Here is a 19,116-nt window from a genome sequence, read left to right as displayed (position 1 = left end):
AATTAGAAATCATATTATTTGGGAATATGCACACAGATGGTAAAATTATGAAGAAGAATAAGACTATTATCCCCGGCCGGGCGCGGTGGCTCACGCCTGTAATCCTAGCACTCTGGGAGGCCGAGGTGGGCGGATCGTTTGAGCTCAGGAGTTCGAGACCAGCCTGAGCAAGAGCGAGACCCCATCTCTACTAAAAATAGAAAGAAATGATTTGGACAGCTAAAAATATATAGAAAAAATTAGCCGGGCATGGTGGTGCATGCCTGTAGTCCCAGCTACTCGGGAGGCTGAGACAGGAGGATCCTTTGAGCTCAGGAGTTTGAGGTTGCTGTGAGCTAGGCTGACGCCACGGCACTCACTCTAGCCTGGGCAACAGAGTGAGACTCTGTCTCAAAAAAAAAAAAAAAAAAAAAAAAAAAAAAAAAAAAGACTATTATCCCCAAAGTCAGGTCAGTGTTTATTCCTAGGGGTAGAGGGTATACTGGGACTTTTGGGCTGTTGGCAATGTTCCATTTCTCCATCTGAAGAATGATTACATGGATATTTACTTTGTAATTATTCTTTTAAAGTGTATCTCTATAGTTTATGTAGTCATTTGTATATATGGTCTCTCAATTTAAATAGTTAAAAAAAGAAGGGGGGGTGGCTTTATTAGTAGATGAAACCTTAACTATGTTCTAGATATGAAACATGATCAGAAACAGATTATTATTCCTGTGACTCAATAAACTTCTAAAATTGGGTATAAAACATGCTCTTTCCAGCATCACTGTAAGACTAGTGAGCAACAATATAATTTAACACCAAACATATCTCAAGTTTAACTTAGCCAATGCCAATGAAAAGTTGACTTTAATGTTTTTTAAAAACTGTTTCGTATTTTAAATTTAACAGGGTAATTTCTATTTGAAAGAGTATGCAAAAAATCTATTTGATAAGCAAAGATCATTTATGGACACAAAGAGTCTATAATTTATCATTTTTAATGTTGGGATTTTAGTAGAGTGGGTATTCTTTAAGTGGGGCAAGTGGAGCATGCTGGGAGTGATTTTTACAATCCAGTAATTGACGCTATATTAGTCAGAGATTAGGAAATCCCCTTAAATTTTTGTCCAAATTCATATTATAAGCTGGGCTTGGGTTAAAGATCTTATTCTTTTAAAGTTTTCAAAACGGATCAGGCTCCTATCAATTAGAATATGTAGTGTCTCAATACTTCTCACTGCCCTCAGAGCTCCCAGATAAGAATCTTGTAAAGAACCTGTATGTAGGCCGGGCGCGGTGGCTCACGCCTGTAATCCTAGCACTCTGGGAGGCCGAGGCGGGTGGATCGCTCAAGGTCAGGAGTTCGAGACCAGCCTGAGCAATGAGCGAGACCTCGTCTCTACTAAAAATAGAAAGAAATTATCTGGCCAACTAAAATATATATAGAAAAAAAAATTAGCCGGGCATGGTGGCGCATGCCTGTAGTCCCAGCTACTTGGGAGGCTGAGGCAGTAGGATTGCTTAAGCCCAGGCATTTGAGGTTGCTGTGAGCTAGGCTGACGCCACGGCACTCACTCTAGCCTGGGCAACAAAGCGACACTCTGTCTCAAAAAAAAAAAAAAAAAAAAAAACCTGTATGTAATCAATTGTCAGGAAAACAAAAAATAGTTACATTGGCAAATTATCTCAAACTATCCCACACTTTTAGGCACCAACAGTATTCACATTCTTCATATAACGAGGTGAGGTTTCAGGGCCTCAAATCCTCTAAAACCAACAAATGCAGTACCCGGAAACTGTGACACAGCCAGATGCTTGCCAGCATCCTTGGTGTGATCATTTATGTGCCAGTCACCGCGCTCCTGCAACTTGTCCCAGAAATGAAAGCTATCGTAAAGAAAGCAGTCTTGTTCCCCTAAATGACCAATATTGCTGTGTGTACAACATTACATTAGTATTTAAGATATTGGACTTTGGTTTCTTTTCAAAGTCTTAAATCCTCTTCAAAGTTTTCAGAAGCTTTTGGGCTGTATATTCAGGAAAGAATACCCCTTCGAAAATCATAAGAACCAATTGCAATTATTTAGTTTTCTTACTATTCTACTTAAAAAATTCCAAGTCTCTAGAACTTTGAAAAATAAATTTGTTTATAAGCCATCCAGTTTATGGTATTTTGTTATAGTAGCCTGAAAAAACTAAGACACCGAACAATAACTATATTGCTATAAAAAATGATCACTAATTTTCAAAAATTTTACTATTCTTCAATTAAATGTTTGTTTTTCTTGACTACATTCAAGATGCAATGATAATAAAGACTGAATTTTTCTATTCTAGTATTACAAAATAAAAACTATGCTTAATCTTATCCATTGCAAAGAAGAAAAATTTGCCTACAAACTGCTTACAAATCTTCCTACCATGTGATTAATTAAACAGATTCATTGTAAGACAGTACAATGAATATCATGGGTTGGACTCTTTATCAAGAATGGCTGCCCTGAAAGTAAATATGACATTAAACCACTGCATGTTTAGTGCAACTTCAATATTATGCATGAGAAAGGGCTAACAGTCTGTTGATACTCCATAAAACAGTAATGAATACAACTTTCGTACATTTCAAAGATTACTCTACAACTCTGAGCACAGGTATTGTCAAACCCAAGGACTTATCTTGTTGTATCATGGGTGCTTTTGGTTACACAAAGTGGTATAGGCAAATGGGTTATGTTAGTTAAGAGGAAGCAAAAATTTAAGATTTGAAAAAAGGAATAGCTGAAATTTATGGTTCAAACATAAAAGGGACTAAAATAATCTTGAAGAAGCCATTTAACTTCTCTTTAGCCTCAGTTTCCTCACTTGCAAAATAGAAATCATCCTTATATCTCATAGAATTGCTAGGAAGACTAAATGAGAACACCTGTATACAAATACCTAGCAGAGCACCTGGTATAGAGCAAGTGCTCAATAAATGTTAACTGGATGGTAAAGCACCAGTTGCTGGGTCCCAGCCCCACAGCTTCTAACTCAGTAGGTCTGGGGCGGGGCCTGAGAATCTGCGTTTCTAACAAGTTCCCAAGGGAGGCTGATGCTGCTGGTCGGAAGATCACACTTTGGAAACTACTTATTTCATGCATTATTTTTAAAACTCTGAGTTGCTAAATAATAGAGGATCATTAAATCAATTTAATAGGTCTGACCAGCAATAAAGAATGTCAAGAATAGAATAGGAAATAGAGCCCATCACATTTAATAGGGTAAGTACTGTTTCAGTTGTATATAAATGTGTCTACTGCACCATGGGGTAAAATGTATTTTTTACTGTGGGTGGTGGTCAAAAAAGTCAACGACTTCACTGTATCATTAATAACAACGGCCACATTAATTCGGCAGAGGGCAGTAAGGGAGTCCGATTGTTCCCATTGGACACTAAGCTGAACTTGCCATGGGCCTTCTCTTCCACTCATATAAGATTTCCTCTGCCTGGACTTCCTTTCCATCTCAGCCTATGCAAACCTCATCATCCCTTCAAGACAGAGAAGGTCAGTCCAGGTTTCTCCTAAACCTTCCCTGACTAGTCTTTCTCAGTGGTGTCTCTGCTCCTTGCTCCAGAATTTAACTTCTATAGCGCTCGTTTGACACATGGTACAAACCACCCTGCTTTGTCATCTTTGCAACGGTGTGCCTTTTCTCTCCTGAAAGGTCACACATTTTTTTGAGGGCAGGGTTGACGTCTTATACAACTTTGTGTCCCCAACAACTTCCTAGCAATGCTGTGGTCAAAGTGGGAATAAAATAACTAGATGTAGATGGAATAAACAGTCAAACCACACTTGTAAATGCTAATGTATTATTTGTATGTTACAGGTAATACATGTGAGGATGCAAATTAGTGTCCAGGGACAGGTGAATGCACGCACTATGGGAAGCAAATGTGGGGACAGCAGGAGAAGGGTGGCAGAAACAGGGCAAAACTAAGGGAAGCCAATTGGCTGAGAAAGCTTAGTGGTCAGAGATCCTTCTGCCCTCCACCCAAGAACCTGGGCTGAGGTTCCTGGGATAGCATGCCATGGAGAAAATCCTCCCTCTTCACTGGATAGGAGTAAGTCATTTTGATGTTTAGCACTAATGCTGTGCAGTGGACAAGAAGGGTTGAAAGGCCAGAGGAAAAATCAGCGTACTGGCTGAGAGGAAAGAGAGACATAGGAATCAAGAGGCAGAGTGGAGAAATTAATTTACCCCAATACGTATTAAATGAGTTTGCTCCCTGAGCTAGGTGTGCTGGGGCACATTTTTGCGATAATGAGGGGACACAAGAGATACCATGGGAATGTGGAGGAAGAACCACCCACGTGTGCCTGGGTGAAGCAGAGTGGACCTCATATACGGAGGGAGCCTGTGTTGGGACTTGAAGCATGATCCGCTCCTCTGACAGACAAGACACGAAGCTTGAGGAAAGGAGGAAGGAGGCAGGACAGCAGGCACAAAGGCCAGACACGCAGGAATACTGCACATTGGGAGATCTGCCAGCAGTCTGACATGATTGGAGCACGGGCTCCACAGGAGGAAAAGAATAAAACCGAAGCCAGGAGTTAGACCACAGAGTGGCTTGTGTGTTGGATCAGAGCAGGGTGCGCACTGAAGATACCTCCGGCAACAGGGCTAAGGATGCCCAGGGAGAAGAACGCCGAAGCGGGGACACCAATTAGGACGTCACAGGCTGCAAAACAAATGTGGAAAAGCAACGTGGGAGAGTGGCAAAGTGGAGGGAAAGGAATGACTTGAGAAATAAGTAGAATTCATGGAACCTAGGGTCTAACAGTACTTTTGAGGTAGAGGGAGGGTGCTGGCTATAAACACACGTGGAGCACGGGTATGGAGGGAGGCAGAACAGGAGAACTGTAGACACGCTGACGTTGTTCTATGGGACTCCGCGGTGGGGCCAACCACGAGCAGGTGGGCACTCAGGATCTGCTCTGGGGATAGAGAACTGACAGAAAAATGAAAAACACTTGGGGTGGGAAAGGGGGAGAGAACCCTTTGGGAGAAAGGGGAGAGTTTTTAAGCAAGTCAGTATTAAGAAGCTATGGAAAATCTCTTGAAATTTCAGTTAGTGTAACTTTCTATGTTTCTCTTTATGCAACTTAAGACAACCAGGAAAGCATTCTAAAAAGTGGATATAAAATGAAAGCTTTAAAAATCACTTAGTGTGACCCTGGTTCTCACTTTTAATTCCTATGATTTATCAAATGTCTTATTTACACTGTAAGAGAAGTTATCTTTTGGTTAATTCACTGTGAAAAGCATGATCTAATTTTCAAACACTAGATATGGTAAAATTATTTGTCCTTGAAAGGCATAGATAATTCACTAAACAAAAGAAAAGCGGGAACTTGGGAAGTTTACATAATAAAACGTGCGGCGGTGCGGCGGTGGCACGAGACACGCACGGACGGGGTGGATTCTGCCCCATCCCACGACGGTCAGACTGCTTCGTAGTAAGCGAAATGGGAGCCAGGAACAGACCCTGTTGTGGACACAGACAGTGAGAGCTTTGAGCTGTGGCTTCTAACTCGGCTCCCGGAGGACATACTAACTTTATTTATTTCCTTCCAAACCCTAAAGGAGAAATAAGCAACTTCGGATTTCAGTGCCTGTTCTTTAAGCCTCTGTTTAAGCAGGAGGGTCCGGAAAAAATAATTACCTGGCATTGCTTTTCCCAGACTTCACGGAATACCAGTAAGAAGAGAATGTTTAGAATGATACTAATACTATTTACTCTGAACAGCCAAGTTGTTTAACTGTATAGACAGATTTATCCAAAGAGTATATATTCCCACACAGGATATTACACAAATATTTTAGAAGGCTATGTCAAATAATATTTGATTGAAAAATATTTTATTTGGTTGAAAGTCAATTACTATGCCATGGGCTTCCAGATCTTAATGTTTACTTGCCCAAAATTGGAAGAATAATTCCTCTACAAATTTGGCTTCAGTTCTACAGTGTCAGGGAAACTTCAGAAACTTCTGGCTCATCTACTTTAGCTGACATTAGCTAGCTAATTTCTCATGAGTAAGGGGCACTGTGATCCTCTTAACCCACAGATAGTTGGAAAGGATTCTGAATATTTTAATGCTTAGTTTATATATTTTAAAAAGAACAAATCAATAAGTGTACACTATTCCATATTTTCTTAGAGAGCTAACTAAAATAGCGTTTCCAATTTGAAACCAACTCTTTTGAATCAATCTCATGTACAAAGCTATTATTACATAACTGACAATTATTTTATCAGTATGTATTAGTAAACCACCCAAAAAGACTATAATGTGCTATCATGTGGTATAATAAAAATATTATTCAACACATAGTTTGCATTTTCAATCAACTTTAGATACCACAGTATTCTGTGAATTAAACTCTAGAGGTTTTAAGTGATTCGTTTTATTATAAACACTCAATCCAAAAAGATGATTAAAATAATTGAGGATAAGGCTTGATTATAAGGATAAACAGCCTTTTTTTCTAGTAACATCTGTGGTAATAATATGCTGTCATTTAAACTAACTCAGGATGACTCACCATCTGTGAGTAAATGTAATTTTAGTTTCTTTTCTAGTACTGGGGGTAGATTTTTTTTTTTTAACTGAATCATCCATCTTCCATCCTTTTGAAACCCAACCATAGAGTGAGATGGAAAGCTAAGGTCAGGAGTACAATTTCTTGCTATGTTTCAGAACAAAATTAACTGTCCCACTTAAGAAATTTACTCATGAACTTGGCCTCAATAGGATCTTGCTATAAATAATAGTTAACTTGCATGGGATCTCCCACAGATTAGTTAATTTCTCTATTTAGCCATAATTCTGAAAAACAAAGTTACATTTTCATTTATATGTCACTGTCTCAAATATAAAGGGCATTTTATTTTATAACAAATTAACAACATGTTAACATCCAAACACTTAGCCTGGACACTGTAATGCATTTTGCTTCAAGGTAAGTATTATAGAGAACTACAAGAATAATTTTCAATATCTGCTGTAGCCATGGAGGGTCTCTCGGGACAAGAATATTCACTAAGGGAATCAGAAAATAAAATCTGAGATTGGAATAAGTAGGAAAAAATGGGCTAAAGACACAATTAGCAAGAGATAAGCCAAAAGAAAGGAGCTAAAATTGATCATCAGGAAAGGACACAAAAGGAGACAAGTACCTGAGTATGGCAGCAGAGAGAAGCAGCATTAGCTGTCCATGGAAGAGACGAGATGGGGAAAGAAAGGTACCTAAGGTTCTCAGAAGGTGGTACTCTCATGCCCACGGCGATTTTCATTCACTTCATACCATTCCAGTCCCCCGTTCTCATGGCAAAATCCAGACCATGTTATCACCAAGATCTGCTCCACTTTTGAAATCTTAAACCTAACACACTGCTCTCTCACCACCATCTCCATTGCTTCTACCGAGCTGGTTCTTTATTCTTACCAAAATCCCCTTCCCCGACTGCTTTGTGGTCTCCTTTCCAGACAGCCTCCTGATATTCTACTTTTTTCTTAACTCAGCTTAGACACCAAGATCTACCATTTCTTGGGATCCACTCTAATCTTCGTGGATTTTTGTACTGGTTCACATGGTATAGTTTAAGTACATTTGAAATAGTGCAAAAAAACCCCCCACAAAACCCCAAAACAAACCAACAGGCCAATGTCTTACTTTATGTAAACATGGAAATAATATGAATTCCCTACATTTAAAAAATTGTCAGGCACAGAATAACGTCAAAGCGAAAAGGCCCAATGAACTGTAATTTGTTTTTATGCTATTATTACCACATGGTGGTGCCACTTTGGCTAATAAACAGAAACCCCTGCCACCTTTGCTTAGTACCGTGTGAATCTCACTGCTGTTTATGTACAGAGGAACTTCGGTAAGTCACTGTGATGACTAATGTGCTGTTATTTTACAGACTCTGTTATTGTAACTGAAAATATTTTTATATCCGACAACAACATCTCTCAAGCATTCATTAAGCGTTGGTTCTAGTGATAGTGCCGAAAAACACAGCCCCCAAAACAGTCACATTGGAACAGAAGTTAGTTGTGATAAAACACCATGAAGAAGGCCAAATATCCACTATGACATCCTGTGTTGTTAATTTAGGAGAAAGCACTGTAAAAAAATTAGAGCTAATGAAGGAAAAAAATTAAAAAGTCATAGTAAAGTAAAATTATGCCACAATGTTATACATTCATGCATCCCCCAAATATCCCCTTTATATCTTCTTCTATGAGATAATTAGTCTTAAAGTATGAGTTTTATATCATGAGATTACTTCAGGAATATATCTATCATATAAACGTAAACACCTTCTTAAAATATAGTATTTCCCCTATCATGTCCATGAGGTGCTTCTTTTTCCATTACTATACCCTAAGTGTACAGTAAATAGTGTGGCAATTATGAGCATGGACTTTGGAGCCAGACTTCCTGGGTATGAATCCCCCAGGCTCCATCACTTTCTAGTAGCATGGCTTTGGGTAAGCTTCTTAACCTCTCTGTACCTCAGTTTCTCATCTGACAAATTAGGATGATAACACTAGCTACACCAAAAGGCTGTTGTGAAGACTGAATGAGTTGATAAATGTAAATCATTTAGAACCCACGTGGCACTAACACTATGCATGAGCTACTAGAGTCGTCATCATCACCATCACCTTCCCATCGACCCTTGATGTCACTTACAAGACTGAATATATTTCACTGGGTCAAAAAAATGACCTGTCCCTTTATTAATAGTATACAAATTATAGTATATGCAGTGGTGACACATAGAATATGCAGTGGCACAAAGATATTAGTCCTTCTTTTGATATTTTCTTTTGAAATACTGTCAGAAACCTTTCTCATTACAGTTCTGGGGAGCCTTTCTAGTGTAAGAACTGGGTAAGCATTATGATTCTGAATAGAGTCTGCTCAGACACTAACATTTACATCAAGTGACACAGCAGTTAAATGTCAACTGAATGTTTCTTTAGCCGTCTTACCTTTAGTCTGTCTTTGGGCAGCGCGACAACACCTTGCTTAATGATTTCCAGGACTCGTTCCACTGACAGCTCAGCTCCAGCTTGTAGCAACCTTGAGCTAAAGAAGGTGATCACCTGCAAAGTAAAGTGTTATTTTTTGAACAAGTAGATGTATAAAATGTATTTTCAGTAGATACCTTTCTCACATGGTAGTCAAATGATAATAATTCCGATTCTAGAGTGACCTGGCTTTGAATTCACCAGGCCCCGCAAACACAATCCTCTCTTTTGGCTTTGATGGCCAAATCAGAGCCAACTCCTGAATATTCAGGGATGATTAATTCATTCTGTGAATTAAGTAGCCTCCTGAATTCTGCTCTTTCTTGTACTGTCTGATTTGGCATTTATATTTCCTCTAGAAAGCAGTACCCATCAGAAAGTGGGAAGAGAAAGCTAAGCTTTAAAGCCTGTCAATTTTGAGGCTTAACAGTAATAGAATTCACTCTCCCCTCCCCCCCAAAAAAGGTGGGGAGGGGCTTAATAGGAAAGGAATTTGAAGTTAATGGCTAAAATGATGTTTTGGGGATTATCTATGAATTTAATTTATCCACAACACCCTTATCCCTGATCACCAGGGATAATCAACAGCAACCTAAAATTACTTTTGTTTCATGTTACAGCACAGTCTAAACTAGGTAGTCAAGATATTAATACAGTAGCATTCTAGAAATAACACTGTGCCTAAATATTTGTCACTAAAAACTAACAGAATGTCATCATTTTTTAGCAAATCATTTTTAAAACCATAGTGTTAATAAATCAAGAAGACTGTAGATCTCTTTTTAATTCAAAAGAATAACATTTAGGTGTTTATAATCAGACATGCAAAAATATAAAAATTTATTGCATTTTTTAAAGTTGAACATTTCCTTTTATATGTTTTCTATTTTCTAGGTAAAGTATATGAAGTTACAAACAATTCTTCACAAACATTTTTATGCATTTCCTTTCAGAATTACTGTCCTAAATATTGTTTAAGAGCGTAATAACTTTTAACCATGCTAGTGGAAAGTACACTATGTTACATAAATGCCACTGAAATGCATTTGTTCTGCAAAGCAAAGAGACTTAGCTGGAGCCAGGACCATTAACAAGCACGGTGCCTCACAATTCTGTGGCAATGAGTGAAAACAAAGGCAGCTGATAGCCGGTGATTCTGCTTTTGATTCCACATCAATCATAATTTATCTCCAGGTAAATCATTTCTTTATTTGCTGCCACCACCAGCTCCTTTGCAAGTCGCTTATTTTGTCCACAACCAGGTTGGTCTTTCAATATGTGCCTATGGATCTTGTTTTTCCCAAGTCAGATTTTAAGCTGCTTTGGGGATTCTGGGATTAAAATTTTGTTCACAGAGTTTAGACCCAGCAGGTATGCAAATTGATTTTTATAATATAGGAAATAAATCTTTGAAGAAAGACACAACACAGATAGGAAAACATACTGCAATGCATTAAAATCTTATTTTCAAATATGCAACAACAAACATGCAAAATAAAAAACTTTCCTTTTGTGCAAGTATCTTTGCAGGTTTTAAACTTAAACATAGTTTTTCTGAGGAAAAAATTGGTTAACCGTATGAATTGCCATTTTTGTTGGTAAAAAAATAGTTGAATATTAGCAATTTCATATGGGTCAACCTAATATCTATGCATAAAATTCTCTTTGATCAAAAAAAATAAATTAAAGAATAGGAGCATATCTGTTAAAAACTCATTTTAAGAAAAGAAAAAATATCAACTGAAAAGTGGGAAGATAGATCTTATAGACACTTAAGGCTTATTGGAATGATTTTTTCTAATATTTACTAAGAGCTGACATTTCACTATTGGATGATTTCTGGCTTATGGCAGTACATAATGTAACAAGGAGTAGTTCTCAAATACGGCGGGCCATCAAAAATAGCTGGGAAGCCTTGTGAAACACTGATCCCAGGGACTTGTTCCACTGGGCTCTCCTCTCCAGGTGAGTTTGACGTCAGCCAGAATCTAGACCAGAGGTCTCCAAACTTTTCTGATCGTAACTTCCAAGTAAAAAAAAGTGAGGATGTAGTTGCAATATATGTTCTATTTCTCTATAAATTATGCAATATACCATAGCCTTAATGTTTTACATACTATAAAATGTATAGAAAAAGAAATTTAAAAGAATTGAGATAAAGACAAAATAAACTAGATTTTAAAAAATACTTAAGTGATGATACAAAATACTTTTTTGGTACTCATTAAAATATTATTGAAAATAATCTCGGCAATTAGCTATTGTATGTCTTGCTAATCACAAAGGCTTCATGTTATCATCAGCAAGCCCGATATTCACTCACAGTTAAGATGTACTGTTCACTATGGTGGATCTAAGTCCATAATATAAACAGTCTTCCTGATACATTTTATGGATCGTGAGATCAGATTGGTTCATCATTGTTTTCACCTTGTAATGTGGCACTTGTTTTGTTCTAGGAGGAGGAGGATGTCAGCTCCGCCATTATCTTTCGTCATGTGTGCTTATATTGTTGTACTACCATCCATCTGTGGGGTAATTTTATGAGGGTTTAATGAAATCTAGATACTATAACCAGGAACACATACACTACAATAAACTTAAAGTGAATGAAAAGGTGAATGCACATCTGAAAACCCTGCAAGTGTTGAGGGACCCCGCCTATCTCTTCCCTCAGGATGCCTGGACTAAGGGAGCTGACACATAGATCCTGGCAGGTTGTAAACACCAATACTATTAGTAAAACTAAATCTCTTTATTTTATTCACTCATTCTTTAGAGACAAGGTCTTGCTTGTCCAGGCTGGAGTGCAGTGGCCCGATCATAGCTCACTGTAACCTCGAACTCCTGGGCCCAAGTGATCCTTCTGTCTCAACCTCCTGAGTAACTAGGACTATAGGCGCACACCACCACATTTGGGTAATTTTTATATTTTTTATTTATAGAGAAAGAGTTGTGCTATGCTGCCTAGGCTGGTTTCAAACTTCTGGCTTCAAGCAACCCTCCCACCTTGGCCTCCTAAAGTGCTGGGATTATAGGCGTGAGCCACTGAGCCCAGCCTACTTTATTTTTAGATGATTAAATAAAGCTGTAATATTTTCTTCCTAGACTGATGGTTGGTGCAACCTCTGGGGTATGTGTGTCCATCTACTCTGAAGATCACTAATTGAGATTACAAAATGCATATATCAAAGCTAAATGGAACTCACAGCATTCTTATAGTACTCAAAGACATTACAAACCAACCAAAGAGGGTACTTATATGTCACCAAAGTAATGCAACGACAGCCCTGTTTTGTTCACTCTGTGCTTCCAGTGGCTTGCCTCTAAGCCACAAGGAATTTCCATTCTCACCAGGAGAGCTGCCGAGTAGGCATGAGGCTTGGTTTCAAAATAAATTCTTTTTTCTCCAACTGTCTCTCATTTGTGTGTTTTAAAGCTGATGTTCTAATGTTTTTGCATTCAAACTCACACTATTTTAGAAAATGATAAAACTACCACTTCTAGAAGGGAAGTATAATTTATATATCAAAAAGGAAGGAAATGATCTTCTACTGAATGTTTATTATGGACCTGTGCTCTGCATATACTATCTATTTAATTTTTACGACAATCCTATAAGGTGATAAAAATCTCTGTCCTACAGAAGAGTAAACACGATCAGAGAGACAAGAAGCTAGACCCGGGTTACCTGGGCAAGTGCCGGGAGCGGGACTACAACTGAGGTGCTCCTGCTTATTTCATCATGTCTCCAGCAATTCTTTTTTTTTTTTTTTGAGACAGAGTCTCTGTTGCCCAGGCTAGAGTGAGTGCCATGGCATCAGCCTAGCTCACAGCAACCTCAAACTCCTGAGCTCAAGGGATCCTCCTGTCTCAGCTTCCCGAGTAGCTGGGACTACAGGCATGCACCACCATGCCCGGCTAATTTTTTCTATATATATTTTTAGCTGTCCATATAATTTCTTTCTATTTTTAGTAGAGATGGGGTCTCGCTCTTGCTCAGGCTGGTCTCGAACTCCTGAGCTCAAATGATCCGCCCACCTCGGCCTCCCAGAGTGCTAGGATTACAGGCGTGAGCCACCGCGCCCGGCCTCTCCAGCAATTCTGATGCAGCAAAAAGGAGCACAGGCTTAGTTTTTTAGTAGGAAATATCTAAGGCAAAAGGTATAAGTCATTTCACCAAAGATTTCAAATGGAGCCCGACTGCAACACCAGCAAAGAATGTGAAACAATTCATTCAAAGACATGAACTTCTATTTCCTACTACCAGGTTGGAATATGGCACACAATAGTGACTTCAGTGATGATGACTACAACTGGTACGTGGCTTTTGTCAACTTGCACAGCAACCAGTAAAACTGTTAGAACAGATGAACTTTTTTCCCTCTGAAAATGTCTGCACAGGACGCAGCCGATAACAGAAAACATTTAAAGTAAAACCTTTAGCTAAAGTGAGAATGAATACTTTGTTAGGGTAACTCAAAAGCAACCTTTCAAAGGAAGGTACTTCTCCACAGTTCATGTTTTACAACTTTCTTCCACCCACCAGATTTGGCTGCAACTCATGAAATCCAAGCACAGCACATTAGCTTCCATTATGCCATTAGCTTTGAACAGCAATTGCCCAATGAATGCCATGTTCTGATTAATCAGTTGTACCCTTTGAGTAATATCAAAATCACATTTAATCACCTGTCATGAAACCAGTGAATGATCATCAGATCAGATTTATAGAGATGAGAAGCTTTTCTGGGGTAGAGTAAAAAAGGAGCCAGTATGTGCTAGCCAGACAAACATTCTCACTTGCTAAATGGCCACTCTCCCAAGAGGTAAAAGTGGAGCACTAATTTTTTTTTTTTTTAAGACAATGATAAACATATTTTAGAAAGTAAAATACATACGTGTTTCCTCACTGACTTTTTCGGGTTTTCCTTCAAGGTTTAGTGTTGTAATCAATACATGTATGGACAACCTATTCACTAGGGGAGCTCTCCAGAGGACTTAGAAGGAAAATAGATGATATTATTTTCTGTCGTCAAGAAAGGTGCAATGTATTAATAACTGGGGAGATAAGATACAGATCAAATGTGTATAATTAAATAGATTAGACATCATGGTAAAGTAGACTATGAACTACTCAAAATCAGAAGGCTTAGATTTGTGTCCTGCTTCTGATACTTATTAGCAATGTGACTTACCAGACACTCAACTTCTTTTACATGCAGCATCATGCAGTGGTTGAGAACTTAACCTGGTGTCAACTGCTTGGGTTTAAATCCCAGCTCTCCTTATAATATCTGCAAAGTGACAAAGTTGCTGCATCTACTTCATAGGAACCAATAATGATAATGTGGCAACTTTGTCATTTTGTAAATGAGGGGACTAATATAAACCCAACAATAATGACGGTAGCTGACATTTTGTCAGCATTTACCACATGCAAGGCTGCTTTGGGAAAAAACACTCCTGCAAACCGTGCTTTCCTCTCAGCTCCACAACAATCAACACAGAAGAGGACTCTGTGACCAAATGTGGAGTTTCCCCCACACACCAAGCAGCAGACACCAGCTGGGTGTCCTGTAATTCAATTCTGACACTATCTACTGGAGATCGTGTCAGATCCTACAGGGTGAGGGCTCAGCCCCAAGACATCCCCCATCCTGCCACCAGTGTCAAGATTGGGCCTCCGGAGCTTTGACTGATCCCCTTCCTCTTTGGGTTCGACTGATTTGCTGAGCAGCTCACAGAACTCAGGGAAACACTTATTTGCATTTACTGATTTATTATAACGGATATTAAAAGGATTCAGATGAAAAGATGCATAGGGCAAGGCATGGGGGAAGGGGCACTGGGCTTCCATGCTCTCCCTGGGTGCACCACCCTCCAGGAACCTCCAGAAGCTATCCAGAAGCTCTCTGAACCCAGTCCTCTTGGGTTTTTATGGAGGCTTCGTTACATGGGCATGACTGACAATCTATAGAAATGTGACTGGACAAAAGGCACATGATCCTAAACCCAGCAAGGCCTGTCTGTTCAGATTCTTCTTGGCCTGCCTGTGTAGCATCTTTCCTCCAGGGTATGGGGCAGGACTCTCTCTGGAATTGAGGGTCTTCAGATCCACAATCAGATTGGCAGGTGAACAGAGGGCCAGAGAAGGTCAGAGAGAGAGAGAGAGAGGGGATCTGTCTCCTGAGGCCTAAAGTGCCCCTACATTATAATAAGGACTATGGGAGTTATGAGCCAAGAACTGTGGACGAAAACCAATATATTTAATATATATCATAACACCACAAATGCACTTTGCAGATATTAACTTATTAATACTTAATGCTGTAAATTTCCCTCTGAGCTTTCACTGTGTCCCACAAATTTTGATATATTGCATTTTCATTTTTGCTCACTTTAAATTTGTTCTATTTCCCTTGTAACCTTCTCTTTGACCCATGGGTGTACTGTTTAATTTCCAAATATTTGCAGATTTTCCAGATATCTTTCTTATTAATTTCTAATTTAATTTCATTGTGGTCAAAGAACATACTCTATGTGATTTTAAGTGTTTTAAATTTGTTGAGGTTTGCTTTATATCCTCAAATATGGTCTATCTCCATGAATGTTTCTTGTGCACTGATGGTGTTGGGTGGAATGTTCTATATATGTCAACTATTAATAAATCAAGTTAGTTGGTATTGTTTGGGTCTTCCACATCATTCCATTAATATATCATTACTAATTTTCTGTTTATTTGTTGCACCAATTACTGGGAAAGAAGTGTTGACGTCTCCAATTACAATTATGGATCTATTTCTTCTCGCAATTCCATCAGCTTTTTTTTCATGTGTTTTGAAGCTGTGTTGTTATACGTACACACAGTTAGGATGGTTATGTCTTCTCAGTGAATCAATCTCTTCATCATTACATGGTGTCCTTCTTTAAGGTAATATTTCTTGTGCCGAAGTCTACTTTGTCTGCTATTAATATAGTCACCCCCAACTTTCTTTTGATTAGTGCTTGCATGGTAAAACTTCTTTCATCCTTTTACTTTTAACCTATCTATGTCTTTAAAGTAGGTTTCTTGTAAACAGTGAATAGTTAGGCCTTACTTTTTATCCAATCTAAAAATTTCTGTCTCTTAATTGAGGCATTAGGATACTTTACATTTAACCTAATTACTGGCAAGGCTGGATTTAAATATTGCTTGTTGTTTTTTATTTGTTCCACTAATTATTTATTTTGTTTTTCCTGCCTGCCTTTGGACTGAGTACAATTTATGATTCTATTTTATCTCCATCTTTGGCTTACTACTTATATCTCTATTGCTATATATTTTTTTTTTTAGTGGTTGCCCTAGAGTTTAAAGTATACATCTTTAGTTTATCATAGTCTACCTTCAAATAACATCATACCAACTCACATTGCCAAGAACTGTGAAGAGCCTGCAATTGCCCTACTTGTGAGTTAACAGGTTAGCCAGTCCGTAGCCTCACAGATCCTGGAACAAGACAGAGATCTATGGGTCAGAGACACAGGACTGTTTATTAGTCATGGCAATAGCAGTGATTAGAGCATGTGCATTATTGTACTGGGTCCCCAAGCCCCAGTTTTCTCAGGGTGATGTGACAAGGGCCAGATAATACCTGAACATGCAGTAGATTCTATTACAGGAACAGAACCCTGAACTTAGAGACCCCAGATCTCTTATAGTGGTCAGGAAGCATGCCTGTCTTTTGCTCCAGCGGGAGTCACGAACATCCTTTAAAAGATTATCTACAGCAAAGGGCAGTCAGTGCCTTTGCTCACAAAATGTCAGAAGCATGAGACCTCTGGAACTGTCTCCCAACACACATCTGTGCCAAACTCCAATTCTTCCTGCCCATCCTTTGTGCCACTGTTGACACACATCTTACTTTTATACACGTAACACCCCGCAGCCCAATACATTGTAACTACTTTTGTTTTAGACAAGGAGTTGGGAACCTACAGCCTGTGGGCTAAGGCTGGCCTGTTGTCTGTTTTTGTAAGTACAATTTTACTGGGACACAGCCATGCCCACGTGTTTTTTTTTTTTTTTTTTTGTTGAGACAGAGTCTCACTTTGTTGCCCAGGCTAGAGTGAGTGCCGTGGCGTCAGCTTAGCTCACAGCAACCTCAGACTCCTCGGCTTAAGCGATCCTACTGCCTCAGCCTCCCGAGTAGCTGGGACTACAGGCATGCGCCACTATGCCCGGCTAATTTTTTCTATATAGATTTTTAGTTGTCCATATAATGTCTTTCTATTTTTAGTAGAGACGGGGTCTCGCTCAGGCTGGTCTCGAACTCCTGACCTTGAGCAATCCACCCGCCTCGGCCTCCCAGAGTGCTAGGATTACAGGCGTGAGCCACCGCGCCCGGCCTGCCCACGTGTTTACATACTGTGCATGGCTGCTACTGAACTACAGCAGCAGAGTTGAGTAGTTGTGACAGACTTTATTGTCCGTAAAGCCTAAAATACTTACTATCTTGCCATTTACAGTAAAAGTTCGCTGACCCCTTCTTGAGACAATTATTTTACACAGTGAATCAACATAAGAAAAAGCCTTTTATGTTTACCTTAATTTTTACCATTTCTGGAGCTCTTAGTTTCTTTTTGTAGATCCAAGTTTCTGTCAGGTATGATAGTTCTGCTTGACTAACTTCCTTTAACATTTCTTATGGTACACACCAGCAATAAATTCTCTCAGTTTTTGCCTGAAGATGTCTTTATTCTGTTTTCAGTTTTTAAAGACATTTTTGTGCAGTATAAATTCTGGGCTGACAAGAACTTTCATTTTAGCATTATAAAGATGTCACTTCGTTACCTGAGTTGCATAGGTTCTGACAAGAAGACTGTTGTTGTTACCTTTGTTCCTCTGTATATAATGTTTCTTTTTCCTCTGGCTCCATTCAGGATTGTATTTTTTATTTTATCTTTGTTTTTCATATGTTTAAATATAATGTGTCTTTTTAAAAAATGGGTTTATCCTGATCGAGGTTGTCTGAGCTTCCTGGATCTGTGGTTTGATGTCAGTATTTTTGGAAAATTCTCAGCCATTCTCTCTCCAAATATTTCTTCTGATCTGTTCTCCCTCTCTCCTCCTTCTGGGACTCCAATTATAAGTATATTGGATCATCTGACATCCTACAGCTCTTCAATGCTCTGTCCTCATGTTTCACATTTTTTCTCATTATGTTTGTTCACATAATTTCTACTAACCTATCTTCAAGATTTTTTTCCTTGGCTATACCCAAGCCCACTAATAAGCCAGTCACGGCAATTCTTTATCTGTCATATCATGTTTATTACTTCTAGCATTCCCACTTGATTTTTTCTTACAGTTCCTATCTCCCTCTAAAATTCTCCATCTGTTTATACATGTGGTCACCTTTTCCCCTAGGTCAGAAAAATTTTTCTGTAAAGGGCTAGGTAGTAAATATTTTAAGCTCTGTGGATCACAATATAGTCTGTGACATATTCCTCTTCTTTTTTTAAGCAACCCTGTAAAAATGCAAAAAAATTTAGTGTATAGACTGTACAAGGACAAGTTGTGGGCTGGACTTGGCCTATGAGTCATACTTTGTTGACCTTCACACTAGATCTTTTAAACCTATTAATCCTAATTAAAGTCCTTGTCTGATAGTTCCAACATCTGAGTCATCACCGAGTCTGGTTATGTTGTTTCTTCACAATATGATTTTTTTCTTGCTTTTTTATCTCTCATAATGCTTGGTTAAATACTGCACATCATGTGTAGAAGCACAGAGACTGAGGTGAATATTATTTATGCTGAAATTGGGAACACCTCTTCTTAGGTCAGGCTTAGGGTTGAACTAATTCACTCAGAGAGTGAGCTGAATTTGAGGGGTTTTTTTTTGTTGTTATTGTTGCTATGGCTACCCTCAGTGTACCACATCTGCTAGTGATACCTTCTGCTTAGTTAGGACCTGGAGTATCATAGGTTTTTCAATGTTCATGCTTCATTTTCTGCTTTACATTATTCCTGTGTGCCTAGGTCACAGAGCAAGGT

General features: G+C 38.7%; 1 protein-coding gene across 2 annotated transcripts in view; it reads right to left on the bottom strand.

Annotated features, from left to right (window-relative positions):
- Positions 1-19,116, bottom strand: part of DYM (dymeclin) — a 281,123-nt gene that overhangs the window by 39,747 nt on the left and 222,260 nt on the right. For both annotated transcript variants that reach the window (XM_069468007.1, XM_069468008.1), the window contains one exon: positions 9,039-9,152. In XM_069468007.1, coding sequence (XP_069324108.1) covers positions 9,039-9,152 — 114 coding nt within the window. The remainder of the gene's footprint in view (positions 1-9,038; positions 9,153-19,116) is intronic.

This window comes from Eulemur rufifrons, chromosome 5 (genome assembly GCF_041146395.1).
Source record: "Eulemur rufifrons isolate Redbay chromosome 5, OSU_ERuf_1, whole genome shotgun sequence".
Lineage (NCBI taxonomy): Eukaryota > Metazoa > Chordata > Mammalia > Primates > Lemuridae > Eulemur > Eulemur rufifrons.
Note: the sequence above shows the minus strand (reverse complement) of the source record. Positions and strands in the feature narration are given on the sequence as shown.